Here is a 16,434-nt window from a genome sequence, read left to right on the forward strand (position 1 = left end):
ATTGTAATGTTTTTGATTGATGAACATAATGAAAATGCTGAATCACCAATTGTTGTGACATTTTCTCCAAAAATAATTATTTCGAAACTTAAGCATGACGAAAAAACAGAACCTCCAATATCTGATACTGATTTCCCAAAATCAACTGAAACAACTGATGACCATCCTGAAAATGAACTGCTTGGAATTGAATAAATTCCTTCACTAATAATTATAAATTTTGTATCGTTTTTATATTGATTAATTACATTAAAATCATTTGAATTTAGTATTGTTAATGTTGAATTATCATAAAATAATTGAAAAGATTTCATGAAAAACATAACAAAAATTAAAACATTTTTATGTTTTTTCTTTTCGCTTGTTTTCAATGCATATTTGGTCAAAAACAATTTCTGTGCGGTTACAGATTTTTTCTGATAAAAATTGACATAAACTGCCGATATCATTGAAAAAACGGCGGTTAAACGAACAATGGCATTGAATTTAAATGGTCGGTCTGCTTTATCGTTTTGCATCAATGGAAAAAAAAGAAATTTACGCTGGATCAAAGATATATTCCCATGATATCGATTCAAAGTTTGTTTTGGTAGATTGTTATCAATAAGAATACTGATTGCAAAAGATTTATTTTGATTAATTATAAAATATGAATCTGGGAATTTTATTTTGTCACAAAAGAATTGACGTATTATTGATGTACACATACTGCCAGTCATGAAATTTGAAAATAAACTGGTTTTAAAGAAATTAGAATTATTGTTAAATATATCAAAATTTTCATCCTTAATTGCAGAGATTGGAACTTCTGCGTTGTGTATATGCGTTAGCCTTTCTTTGTTTTGGTTCGTTTTCATATTTGATATTTTTATAGTGGTAAAAAATGGAATTCCTGGTCTTGTATCGGTTATATATTGCTTTATTATGTTCGAAATGAACAGCATTTGCAGGGTTTTCATCTTTCCAGATCTAATATAGTTGAAGGCCTTAACCAAATACACATCGGCCAATACAAAAGTTAAAAATCATACGGTTAACATGCAAAAAATTTGTTGTTGAATTGAAGTTTTTCAATTTAACCTAAATTTTTTTGCTTCAATATTTAAATACATCTACAAAAGATAATGAATTAAATGATTTTAAAGACACTTTTAAATAATTTAATGAACGAATGTGATAGAGTTGAATCTGTTGATTAAAATGATATCCTTTGTTGTTGGTAAACGTTTTTTAAAGTATTCAATTTTATGATTTTTAAGAGATCTGTGTAATTTTGATATAAATTCTTTGAATTAAACATTTCCTTAAATATAAATATATCTCAATGGATATCCAACATCAATGATGATTCATCTAAATAGTTTGATTTTATAAAGTAAGTTTAATTAACTTTAAATATAATGTTACAAGATTCCAATGTTTTAATTTCAATGATTTATTTCTGTTGTAATGATTTTCTACAGAAATGTAACTTAACAATTATCATTCAATAACTTAGAAAGGTAAGAATTTATCATTATAAACTTTTTTGTTAATTAAAAATTTTTTTCTTCTATTTGTTCTTTAGAATGTTACGTCGAAACGATGTTCATTGTATATTATCGATAATATATAATGTTTTCATTGCTAATCATAACAAATTGAAAATCGATTAATATTTCTCATTGCGAATCATTTCATACTTTTTAAATATATAAAAATATATCAATTAAAAATATATTTTTATTTTACAATTAAATCATAGCCAATTGTCTTCATCTTCTTTAACAATATCTTCAACTAAAGTATTTACGTCCTCCATTTGTTTTGTACTTGATGTCGTCGAATTCTTAAATTGTAATTTTGAAGTCGATTTTTCTTTTTGATTACTACTTTTTATTAAGAATATAACAATTCCAACAATTATTAATACAAATGCAATTGATCCGCAAATAATTCCAATTAAAGCATTAGTTGTAAGTCCATTTGATTGTGAAATGTTTGTGCGAAACATTGTAATGAAGTTTGAAAAATAATTAAAATGTGTCGAATACATAATAACTGTGTAATCATAATAAACAAATTCGGTTTCTAAATAAGAAAATGTTGAATTATATAAGGATAATGAAAATGATTTTGTTTGCGTTTCAAAATAAGAAATTGAATACGCAATTGTCAATGTATATGTTAATGTATATGAATATGAAAATGTTATATCGTTTTGAAATGATCCAGTAAATGTATTAGAAAGAGAAAATGTGTTTGAAACAGAATATGTATCACTTCGACTGAATGCGTGTGATGCTGAAAATGAAATCGTTGAAATTGCATTGCAATTTCCTTCTACACTTTGAACAACTTCTAAACTCCCAAATTTTTCATTTGCATATGTTGGATATGTTATAACTGTTGCTGCAACATTATAAAATGCAGATTCTCCAATATTTGGTTCAGTTGCTCCATAATAATAAATGCATTGAAGATTGTAACAATTACCAAATGCTGAATTTCCAATTTCTTTAATTCCATATCCAAGTGTTAATATTCTTAAATTAGTACATGTTGAAAATGATGAACTACCAATTGCTGTGACTGAATTTGGAATTGTAATGTTTTTGATTGATGAACATAATGAAAATGCTGAATCACCAATTGTTGTGACATTTTCTCCAAAAATAATTATTTCGAAACTTAAGCATGACGAAAAAACAGAACCTCCAATATCTGATACTGATTTCCCAAAATCAACTGAAACAACTGATGACCATCCTGAAAATGAACTGCTTGGAATTGAATAAATTCCTTCACTAATAATTATAAATTTTGTATCGTTTTTATATTGATTAATTACATTAAAATCATTTGAATTTAGTATTGTTAATGTTGAATTATCATAAAATAATTGAAAAGATTTCATGAAAAACATAACAAAAATTAAAACATTTTTATGTTTTTTCTTTTCGCTTGTTTTCAATTTGTTAATTAAATATTTAACTTCATAAAGTAAAAAAAATCCCAAAATAAAAAAGTTATACATCAGAACTTGAACAGTTTCACTGAATTTGAACATTTTCTTCATGAAACAATTATTCAGTGAAATTGGTATATGAGCATTTAATGAAAAATGATTAAATACTAAAGAAAAGAATCTGAAATAATGTTTAACATATGAGATCGGTAATCCTAATAAAGAGAAATGAAACTGATGTTTTCTTGTGCTGTTAAATGGATTCGGTTCATTATCTTTTAGCATAACAAAGTTTGTGACTTTGTTGGACACATTTTCTTTGTTATGGCATGAGAAAATAAAGTGGATATCCATTTTGGATTCTAAAGTAAGACAAGACGATTGTTTGAGAGTTTGGAAAATAGATAATTGATCACGAAAAATCTTTGAACCTGAATTTTGTGGAGAGGCTTGTAATAAGCAAAAGAAATACATGGGGAAAGCCAAGAAGAAAAAACACATTTGTGAGAAAACTTGGGAACTTGTTAATAAATCAGCCAAAAACGATACAGAGAGCTTCAACCGCTTCGCCTTTTCGTAGTTTCGTTGGCTCAACTTTAACGAATATGCGTTTTATTGTTTTTGCAATCGGAAGATGTTTATAAAGCTACAACACAATGATTTTATGAAAAGTGACAGAAAATCACCTTGTTTCAATCATGGAAACAGCCACAAAAATGAAAGAAAGAAGATGATATCGTTTAGCATCAAAGAACAGATTTTTGAATGATGAACGTACAAAAAGTTTGTTCCAACACAATTAACAAAGTGCATTGAATTCTGAATAAAGTGCATTGAATTCTGAAAGAGATATTTCCATACAACCGTACCAATTCCTAAGACCGTTAAAAACACAATTAATCACTCTGTCAAATTTTATATAAGGCTATTGTGCTCACTGTAAATGAATGAATGTATCAGTGGGAGCAGCGAACCTTCATCTCTCAAACAAATATTGAAAATACTAAATTCTATTCAGCAAATTATTTATCATTTAAAACAAGAAAATCTTGAATCATCAGTTCAACAAACAACTCAATTATTTGACACAACTCCATCATGTTTATTAAACTTTATCATTTGTCATATAGTTTATTCATCATTTTTTTCTCAAAGAAATAAATTTGATATCTATGAAGAATATTTAAAATTGATTCAATCAAAAGAAGCGGAAATAAATGAAAGTTCATCGAAAATCTTTAAAATTTTGCTTAATTATATTTTAACTATAAAATCACAAGAAGCAGATTATATAATCAATAATATGATTGAACATAATTTGTTTAATCCTAAAATTGTTCAAAACATTAGAAATCCATATTTTGTACATTATATGAAAAAAGAAGATATAAAAAAATATGGTTTTCTTGAAGACATTACCAGTATCTTCGCCAATACTGAAGAGCTTTCAAAGAACAATTTTGCGATTCACAAAAAATTAATTAGAGAAGGACATAATCCGAATGAAATTGCGAAAATAATTCGAAATGATGAAATAGAAAAACTTCAAGAAATATCGTCACAAACAAATTTTAATTTTAATCAAACAATTGATCCATCAGTTTATGAAAGATGTTCATTCATTAATCAATATAATGTCACATTAATTGATTATGCAGCATTTTTTGGATCAATCAAATGTTTTAAATTTTTGCTTATGAATGGTGCAAATGTAAATAACACAGGTAAATATGCAGTTGCAGGTGAAAACAAAGAAATTATTCATTTATGCGAACAAAATCATTCAACATTTGAAAATGCATATGAAACTGCAATTATGTTTCATTTAAATAATATCTTTAAATATCTTTATGAAAATAAAATTGAAGAAATTAATAACTTAGAACAATTAGGAAAGGTATGTATTATATGTGATAATTATGAAATTTTTTTTTTTTACTTCAAGAAGGTATGAAAATAAATGATGATATTATAAATGAAGCAGCAATTGATGGAAATATATTTCTCATTAAACATTTTCATGAAAGTTGCCAACTTCCAAAAGATATTTTAGTTTACTCAGCAGAGTCAGGAAACATTGAACTTGTAAAATATATTTTAGAACAAAAAATAAATGATATTAACACTAAAAATGATATTGATTCCATTAATTTGAAATACATATTTTATATTTGGAAATTATTTAAGATATTTAGCACAGCACTTGTACTTGCTTCTGAATTTGGTTATACAAAAATTGTGAAATTACTTCTTGAACAAAAGGGAATTGATATTAATGCTAAAGATGATATTAATTTTGATAATTTTATATTTCAAAATAGAATTTGGAAATTATTTCAATTATTTACAGCAGCACTTAGAGGAGCATCTCTTTGTAATCATAAAAAAATAGTTAAATTACTTCTTGATCAAAAAGGAATTGAAATTAATGATAAAGATATCTATATGTTTTATTTGATATTAAATTTAATAATTTTATATTTCAAAATAATATTTGGAAATTATTTAAATTATTTGATACAGCACTTATTTTAGCATCTCAAAATGGTCATACAGAAATAGTCAAATTACTTCTTGAACAAGAAGGAATTGATATTAATGCTAAAGATATTTATTTGTTTTATTTAATATTTATTTTAATAATTTCATGTTTCAAAATAATATTTGGAAATTATTTAAACTATTTAGAACAGCACTTATATGGTCATCTTTAAATGGTTATTCAGAAATCGTTAAATTACTTCTTGAACAAGAAGGAATTGAAATTAATTCTAAAGATATTTATATGTTTTATTTGATATTAAATTTAATAATTTCATGTTTCAAAATAATATTTGGAAATTATTTAATTTGTTTAAAACAGCACTTATGAAGGCATCTTTAAATGGTTATTCAGAAATAGTTAAATTACTTCTTGATCAAAAAGGAATTGATATCAATGCTAAAGATATTCATATGTTTTATTTGATATTATTTTTAATAATTTAATATTTTAAAACAATGTTTGGAAATTATTTCAAATATTCAAAACAGCACTTATATGTACATCTGAAAAAGGTCACACTGAAATAGTTAAATTACTTCTTGAACAAGAAGGAATTGATATTAATGCTAAAGATATTTATTTGTTTTATTTATAATTTATTTTTATAATTTTATATTTCAAAATAATATTTGGAAATTATTTAAATTATTTAATACAGCACTTATATGGGCATCTAAAAATGGTAATACAGAAATAGTCAAATTACTTCTTGAACAAAAAGGAATTGATATTAATGCTAAAGATATTTATTTGTTTTATTTAATATTTATTTTAATAATTTCATGTTTCAAAATAATATTTGGAAATTATTTAAACTATTTAGAACAGCACTTATTTTAGCATCTTGGAAAGGTCGTACAGAAATAGTTAAATTACTTCTTGAACAAGAAGGAATTGATATTAATGCTAAAGATATTTATTTGTTTTATTTAATATTTATTTTAATCAATTAATTTTTCACAATCATACTTGGGATTTATTCAAAACTTAGAATACATCACTTATTATTTCAGTTGGGAGAAATCATATTGAAATAGTTCAGTCACTTCTTACACAAAAAAGAATTGATATTAATGCTAAAAATATTTATATGTTTTATTTGAAATTTATTTTAATAATTTGATGTTTAAAAATAATATTTGGAAATTATTTAACACATTTTGGACAGCATTGATGATAGCTATTGATGAAGGTAATGAAGATATAGTTAAACTACTTCTTAAGCAAGAAGGAATTGATGTTGTTAAAAAGAATATTATTTTGTTTTATTTAACGATTTGAATTAAATGACTCTCTAACTAAGTAAATCTCACAAAATTCTTGTTTAAAATATAATAAGTAAAGAAAACATAATTTTCTTCCAATAACTTTGTAAGTAAAATGTAATAAAGTATATATTAAAATTATTTTTTATTGTTTCCTTTATTTGTTTAACATTATAAATCTAATTCCTGCATATTTTCTTGTTCAATTTCTGGATGAAAATCCTGTTCATCTGTTACCCCATCATCGAGTTTTTTCATAATTTCGCATGTTATTCCAAGTGCTTTCTTAGCCTTCTTATATTGTTTTTTTGCACTTTCATCGTTTTCCAACTCAGAGCATTTACTGTCGAGATCTTCAGCTAAGTCAGTGAATTCTTGGAATAGCAAAGGATCCGATATCTGATCATATAATTCTTCCATTTTAAAGTTTTCCAAGTCAGCCAAGAAATCGAAAATATTCTTTATGACTGTATAAACAGTATCCACATCGAGAGTACAAAGTGAATATATCAATCTTTCTATAACGTTATATCTATATAAAAACTCAAAAATATTTTGATCAAAATAAGCGTAGTCCAACAAAGCAGAAAGGAAAACTAATGCATGACATTTAGTTGTGAACTTACCTTCTTCTGAATAGAACAAAGCTTTTTCTGCAATTCCAAGTGAGAACAATTTTATTGCATCTTCTTTTGATTTAAATGCAATGTTATAAACAAATGGCCAAAGATAAGAGAAAATTCCTTCGTTCTCTTGTTCAAAAAGAGATAAAAGGAATGTTACAAATTCTTTATTTCCAAGGAAATCAGTTATATGAACATTATTTAATGATGAAAGCGTTTTTAGTAAATCTAAAAAACATCCAATATAAGGAAGATTATTTTTAACAAGAAATTCAAATATCAAATAAAAATCTTTTTGGACAAATTGAGAAGCAACATTATTTGGGTTGACGCTATCGCATAGTGTGGTAATGCTGATGAAAAAATTCACTGCTTGCTCATAAAAGAGTGGATGAAGAAATTGTAATGTTCCCTCAACTTTAAGGAATAACTTATAGAGATATGTATCGGTTTCGTTAAATAATGTCGTTTGCTTGTAACGTCTGGCAATGGCGGAAAGTAAACGAATATGTAAATCTACTTGATGTGGTTCATTCGGATTAAAAGGTTTGTCTAAAAGAAGTTGTAAAATACCCTTAGACCCAGCGATACACATTGCTTGATTAGAAAATGTGAGATATCCAACAAGTAGCACAACTATTTTGTCATCATCAAAAGGTTGATGAATTAACGATATAATATAATCATAATTAATGTTATTACTAATAAGCATTTCATTCCCAGGGGAACCCCAACAAAGAATCAAAGCTATCTTGATTGCTGTTATTACAAGAAAGATATTAAATTGATTTTCAACATTCAAAATAACAGGCGCTATGTTTCGGATTATTAAATTATCAGTCATGTGATCATATAAACCAATATTTCCATAGAAAAATGGAAGAGCTTGCCCAAAATTTTGTATATCATTGTTTAATATTATGGCCTTAGATTGCTCAAAATTCATTGAAACCATTTCTATTTCTTCATTAATAGAATCTAATAAATTGATTTCTGTATACCTTTTGATTGTGCTGACTTTGGGAATTTTCCTCATTTGAATGTACGTTTAAAAAAAATCAAAATGAAAACTCTGATTAAGAATGTAATTCATAAATCACCTTTAAGATGTTGCTATCACTATCACATATTGAGATAGTTGCAAGGTTTTAAATATGTTTCTTAATCAGTATTAATCAATGTTCTAACAATTTTAAATTTATGACATGTTTAAATTTAAATACGTCACAAACTTAAACACAAAACGTTTCTTAATCATAGTTATATTTTAATTAAGATTAACTAATACAAAGACAAAAAAAACTTGAAACTAATTTCTAATTCAAATTAGGTAGGCCGTTTACAATAAAAATGGAAAAAGAAGAAATCCAGGAAATATCAGAAGATTCTCTTTCTGAAAATCTTACAGAAAGGTGTAAAAATCTGGAGTATGAAAATGATGTCTTGAAATCACAATTAGATGATGCGCTTAAAGTAACTAATAATATTGAAAAACTTCACCAACAAATATTAAATCTTTCTAAAGAGTGTGGAAACTTGAAGTCACAAAACAACGATCTTTCTAATCGTTTAGAACGTTCTTTAAAATTAAATAATGAATTATCCGAAAAAATCAATAAAGAAAAAGAAAGTCAAACACAACAGCATGAAAAATCCAAAATGAAAATGAATGCCAAAATCAATGAATTACAGAATCTTCATCAAGTACAAATTGATAAACTTTTATCAAAAATCGAAGAATTGCAAAAAGAAAGCCAACAAATGGAAATTGATCGAAAGCTTATTAATTCTAAGCTCGACAAATTATTTGATTTAGCTCAAAGATATTTTGATAAGCCGATTAACTCATTTGATGATCTTATGAAATCTTTTGACAAACCCAACAAAAATAAAGAACAACCTAAAATTGAAGAAGACAAAAATAATAACGAATTAATTGATTTAAGACAAAAAGCTATAGCTTTCAAACGACTTAAAAAGAAATTCAAACTTTTATGCATCAAGAATTCACAACTATTTGATGAAGTACAAAATTTAAAGCAAAAGAACTCTGAAATTTTATCATTACAACAAAAATCTGAAGAAGATAAAAACGAAATACTTAGTGATTCAGAAACTAAACACAAAGAAAATGTTCGAATTATTTCCTCTTTAAAAGAAAAGAATCAAAAACTTAAAGACCAACTATCTGAATCTACATCTTCTTTAAAGTTGCTACAAGAAAAAAATCGAGAACTTGAACAATCTATCCAACAATTAAAATCAGATCAAACTCTTCCTTCAAAGGAAACAAACACCACAAAAGAAACAACAAACGATACATATCAAAAATCACTTCACCGCAAACTTTTTCAGAGAATAACCGAACTTTCCCAACAAAACAATGATTTACAAAAAAAGTTGTCCATTCTGAATGAAAAACTTCAATCTTTCGAAGTTTTAAATCATAAACTTGAAATTGATAATAATAAATATGAAAATGAACTTTCATCACTTAAAGTAATATATAATGAAACAGAAGCACAAGTTGAAAGTCTTCGAAATATGTTAAAATTACAAGAAAAAAATGACGACAAGAAAGAAACAGATGAGTTAAAAGAAGTTATTAATAATCTTCGGCAAAAGATAAAATTAATGAATGATGATAAACATATCATTAATTCTCTTCAGCAAAAAGAAAAGCAACAAAACGAATTCATCGAAAAACAAAACAAACAAATTATATCACAAAAAGAAGAAATTGAGAAACTTAAAGAAGAAATTCAAAGTATTGAAATAGAACTTGATTTAACGAAACAAATGATGGAAAAAGCTCAAAATGAAAACAAAAATAAATTTAATGAGATTCCATTAGATGCATTTTCTCTACCAAATTCTGATCTAAAACTTAAAAATGTTTTGGAAGGCATCGCAAAAAATAAATCACTTCAAATGTTTTCAAAGATTCAAACATGTCTTAAAGCAGTACAAAATTATTATGAAAAAGAAATATCGAAACGAAACAAAAGTTTTGATGATATAAATGAAAGGAATAAAACATTACAAAATAAATTTAATGAATTTTTGATTAATATAACAATTATTCTTTTTGATCGTGCAATTACTTTAAATGAATTTATTAATGACTCAAAAGAAGAAGAAATTATTAATTATATACAAAAAATACGACAAGAAAACGATCAACTTAAATATTCAAATGGAAAACAATTAGAAGTAATTGAACATTTAAAGAAATTATTTAATATACCTCAAAAAGAAAATAACTTTTCAGATGATATTAAATCATTATTTGATGAACAAAAGAAAAAAATTATTTTCCTTAAAAACAAAATTAAAGAATTACGAAATAAAATTAATAAAATTCAAATTAGTCAAAAAGAAAAATTTGAAGAAAGTAATCAAGAAAATGATAAAGTTATATTAAATCTTAAAAACGAAAATAATTCATTAAATAAAAAAATCGAAAAACTATTAAAAGAACTTCAAAAGCAACAAGAAGAAACGCAAAAAATTTCACAGAAATTAAAAACAGAAAAAGAAAATGCAAATAATGAAACACAAAAATTCGAAAATGATTTAGCAACATTAACACGTGATACCAAAAATTATGAAAAAACATTACAACAAGAAAAAGAGAGATATAAAGAATTACAAAATAAATGTAATAAATATGAAAAAGAAATTTCTCAACTTTCGAATTATATTCATACATTAACAACATCTAAAGAAAAAATAGATAATGAATATAATGAATTACTTAAACAAAATCAAGAAGAAAAGAAAAGAGCGGAAGAAAACTTGAGGAATAAAACAGAAAACTTAACAAATAATTATGAAAATGTAATTTCTAACTTAAAAGAACAATGTGAAAAGTCACGAAAATTACAAGAAAAATTACAAAGTGAATTAATGAGCACAAAAACTTCTTCGAAAGAAACAATATATAAATTAAGAAAAGAAAAAAATAAATTGGAAAATGAATTAAAAAACGAAAAAGAAAACATCGAAAGAAAAACAAAATTAATGGAAACATCGTTTCATATACAGAAAGTTACAACAGAAAGTAAATGTAATGAAAAAATTAGAGAATATGAAATGAAATTAACAGAACAGAAAAAGAAAATTTATACATTCATAATTAATACTTTTAGTGATTTGTTTGACCCAAATCAACAAATAGATGATAAAACATTTAAAGAAATTGTAAATGCGGTAAAAGAACAAATGAATAAATATGAAAAAGCTGATAAAGCAATAAGAGAAATGATAGGAGTACCTTATAACCAAACAACTGAAGACGCCGTAGCAAGAATGGTACTAAATTTATAGATTATATAATAAAATATCTGTAAAATCTTTTATTGAATAATTTCAAAAAATTTTTGTAAAATTATAATATTTTTAGGATTTGCCTGTAAAAGAGAGTTAAGCTTTTTGAGGATGATGACTTTAGGATACACATTTCTATTTTGAAATGATCTTCATCTTATTATGTACATCTTCTTTATTTAAAGAAATAGAAAACACGATAAAAGAAGAAACACCAGAGATAGTGAAGGTGTTTTGGGAATTGTCAAATTTAACATTAGCTCGTGAAAAATTAAATGAATTAATAAATCAATCAAGTTCAAAGACTTTAAAAACAAGAGAAGAAAGCATTATACCATTATCTCTTGTTGGTATTAATTCATCAAGGACGAAACAATATTCTAATTTTCTAATGCCATTTCAAATATTTAGAAAAAAAGAAAAACTTCCATCAAATATTGCTCCATCTTTTATAGCCAAGCAGGGCTCACCAGTTTTCAAATTTAGATCCATTACTTTATGCTTAGCCCGACATATAATTTTTTCTCCAATTTCTGTTCATGTATCATCAACAATTCGCCAATTTAGGATTTCCTTTTACTTAGGAAATGAGTTGGCTTTCACGACGCATACTTATGATCTTCCAAAAGAATATTCAGAACCAATTGCATTTGATTTTGAAACAGACATTCTCTTCAATTCTATGCATCTTGATGTAGTGCAGAACTGGGGAGATAATAAAAAGACATACATGAATCATTTTCAGTTATACGGACCTTAATCATGATTACATTCTCTTTAGCACAACCAAAAGTATTTTGACTACTCCCACATTCTGTCGACAGAATTCAGATGCTTTCATAAGTGTTGTAATAAATAATAGATTTGATGTGAATCATATGATAATTATTAATGAGTTTTTTGTGTGTACATATTTCTTCTTCTTTTTTTATTAACTTTAAATAATTGATTAAACGTTTCACGAAAAAAAATGCTTAATAACCCAAGTTACTTAATGAAAAATCATTTTTTTTTTCAATAAGAAGATCTTCTTGCAAAAAGTGATTCAAAGTTTTGCAAACGAAAGAAAATTTTCTTTTTACCCGGTTATAAAAACTTTCTTTATTCATTGATGTTCCATAGTGGGACACCTTATATATTGTTTAAATGAAAAAAATTGGTGTACCAAGGGTTTTTACTGGGACTATATAAGAAGCAATAGAAAAATCGCATGTTCTTTGTTTTGCACTTTACTCACTTCATTATATATAAAACAATATTATGTAATTTTAGCATGAATACACAACCCTAAATGATATTACTATTGTTTTGAAGACTGCGAAATCTTCAATTAACTTTATAAATTTTATTATTATTATTTAATTTTAGCACGATGATAGCCATGGATCATTAACCTGAACCTATTTTCAGTTAACATGACGTATAATATGACACCACAACTCCATACATCACTGGTGAACCCATTGTAAGGCTGCCCACTAATACATTCGGGAGATGAATAGCATGGAGCTCCACATGGTGTCTTAACTAAGTTATTTCTATCGTCAAAATTAGCAAGTTCAAAATCTGTGATTTTAAAATATTTTCTAGTCTGAGGTCACGATGTGTAATTCTATTGAAATGAATGTATTGGACAGCTTCGAGAATCTGTCTGAAAATTGGTTTTGCTTCACTTTCATCAAGATGGTCTTTATTCATTAAAAATTCGAACAATATGAAAAAATAAAGTAACAATAATTTTCATCAGAAAGAAAATCAATCATTTCCACAATGCCTGGATGGTGAAGTTGCTGATTGACCTCTTTTTGTAGTTCGATACGTTTCTCATAGTCTTTTTAATCAATTTTTTTTTTGGCATAATTTTGCAGATATATTTTTGATTACTTTCCTGATGAACACATTCTTTTATTATTGAACGTTCATCTTCGCCAATAGTACTTTGTATATGATAATGTCCGACTTTAGTTGGTAAATTTTGCATTTTTAATATACACTGTTTGTGGAAAAGGCGGAAATTTTTTTTTTCATCAAGGCACACAAAACAAACAGTTCGTAAGTAAACACCTTTTGTTGATTCACAAGGAACAAAGAAACAACATCGTTTCAGACCCAACACCTATAGTTGCTCTTCGTGAAATTCGTAAATATCAAAAGAGTACAGATCTTTTAATTCGTAAGCTTCCATTCCAACATCATGTTCACGAAATTGCATCATGGTTGTGATCTTCATTTCCAATCATCAGCAATTGCAGCTCTTCAATAAGCCTCAGAAGCTTGCCTTGGTCTCTTTGAAGATACAAACCTTTGCAAGTTGAACACCACTTGTTAATAGTCAACTTGCACAAAGAATTCGTGGCGAAAGTAATTTAAATTTTCTTATATATTTTTATTTGTTTCCTTTTACATATATCTTTGTCAAGATATATCTTGACAAGAGGGCGTATAATGTAAGTGATGCATTGGATCAATTTGAGATGAAGTTTTTCTTTAAAAAAGTCTTATGACGAATGAAGAAAAATTTATTTGAGTCGTATTGCCTGTGTTAAGGATATGTTTTATATATGTTTTCATTAAATATTCATCTTATACATCATGATGTTAATGTTGTTTAATAATTCTACATAAAGAGATTTTGTTAGAATATTATTGTCATCTTATACTACATATAATAATGAATTTTGGGAATGTTTATGCATAATCATTTTAATCAGATATTTAATACATTTAATAAGTTTTTGCATAATAATAATATTTCCAATTCGATTCTTTGCATATTATGAATAAAAAAGAATTGATCTTTCATGAAGAAAAATATGATTTTTTCCACAAAAAGGTTTGACAATTAAAAATGTTACTATAAATGATTTAAAAAAAACATTATTTACACGTAAAAACAATTTTCATTTTGTATAAAAATGATGTGTAAACCAAGAAACATTCATTTAAACAATATTATGGTAAAAAATTAATACGAAAACTATTTATTGAATAGTGAATGCATTTAATATGGAAAACAATGTAAATTCTTTGATGGAAGTGTTCTATATGGAAAATAATATCAACATTTAATAATATTTTATATTGATTGATGAATCTTCGAGGTAAAGCGACCAATTACATTCAAAATAAATGGGTGAAAATAAGAATATAATTGATTTACATTAAATCTTTCAATATATATTAATTTATCACCCAGAAAAGTTTTAAGCCACTGGATTTTCTTTATTATCATATGTATATATATAATGTATTATCGAATATCATCAAATAATTTTAAATTATTTGTTACTCTTGTTAAATATTGAGGCAAATCAGTTGAAATGATCGCCTTTAAATATATAGGCTTATTTTGGTGCTTATTTCTTCGTAACGCCAAGGAAAATGCATCGAGAAATTTGTGGATTTTGTTTCTGTTGAAGATTTTAATTCAGGCGGTTATTCTGAATATGCGATTGAATTTTTAAAAATAATTCTAAGAGATCAAAATTACTTGACAGAAAAATTCAATAACCTACAGAAAACTTATATATTTTGTTCGGGAATTAGTTTGGTGTACAATGGAGCCCGCTCAACCCAAAAATTCAAGTGAAAATGATAGCACATCAGATGAAAAAACAATGGCATTAGAACGTACACCAATAACACGTAATTCTCCATCAACAAAAGAATACAATAACGAATGTTCAAAAATTAAAGATATCTTACATAAGTTCGAAGTATCAAAAGACAAAGTATATGAAATATCAGAATTATGTAATTCATATTTGATTACAAGAAGAGTCTTATACGATTTTATTACTGTTATGACTGCTATTAAAGTTGTTGAAAAAATATCAAATGAAAATTTTATTTGGAAAGGAATCAAAGTTTATCCTGTTTTTATAAAAAACATCAAAGATGAAATATCAACATTTTCTCATATTGACTTTAAAATGTTTAATTGCAATGATAATGATAAACTTAAAAACGTTACAGTTAAGCTTTTAGAACTGTTTTATTATTTAGGAACAGAAGCATTGGATATAAGAAGGGTATCTGTTTTGTTCATTGATGGAACCGTGAAAAGGAAAACAATGTTAAGGAAACTTTACACTATTTCGAACTCATTGGAAGTGATAGGACTAATAGAAAAAACTTTACAGCCAGCATTAATCAAAATTAATATTTCACCAGTCCCATTAACAGGGTTGGAACTATTGTTAAATCATCCAATCCAGATGAGGAATGAAGAAATATTTATCCGTAGGAGAGAAAAATTCAACGAAATCACGGAAATCAAAAATTAATTTGAAAATTAATATTGACCATATCCCACCCATGCAAGTGTAGGAAAGAAATGAATTTGAGAATTTATAAATTAGATCTTATGCGAACATTTTTTTCTTTTGTGGAAATTTTGCGTGAACGGTTTATTATGTGGCAAAAAATTGAATTATTAGAAAACCATTTAACGTCACCGGTTATATAGTGAAAAAGTTAAATCAATAATTTACACAAATTTCTTAATAGAGATTTTAATACGCTCAAAATTTTTCAGACATTTTTATTTTTCATTTAAAAGCAATCGATTGCTTTTTGAAAAACAGATTTTGCACGCGAATAAACTATTGAATAGCCAATAAACCAGACAAAACTTGTTTTCAGTAGGGTCTATCTGGAGAATTATTTTGTCACGTTTTTTTCTGAATAAATAATTATGGCAACTTGGTTTCTCCTTTCAATAGA

General features: G+C 25.8%; 1 protein-coding gene across 1 annotated transcript; it reads right to left on the minus strand.

Annotated features, from left to right (window-relative positions):
- Window positions 1-6,928: 6,928 nt before the first annotated feature.
- GO595_009923 (uncharacterized protein) lies at window positions 6,929-8,092 on the minus strand (the record flags this gene model as incomplete). The annotated part of the gene is made up of 1 exon (XM_067923662.1): window positions 6,929-8,092. One exon carries the CDS (start codon window positions 8,090-8,092, stop codon window positions 6,929-6,931), a length of 1,164 nt encoding a protein of 387 aa, XP_067769872.1.
- Window positions 8,093-16,434: the final 8,342 nt, after the last annotated feature.

Source organism: Histomonas meleagridis (assembly GCF_020186115.1).
Source record: "Histomonas meleagridis strain 2922-C6/04-10x chromosome Unknown scaffold_143, whole genome shotgun sequence".
NCBI classification, from domain to species: Eukaryota; Parabasalia; order Tritrichomonadida; family Dientamoebidae; genus Histomonas; species Histomonas meleagridis.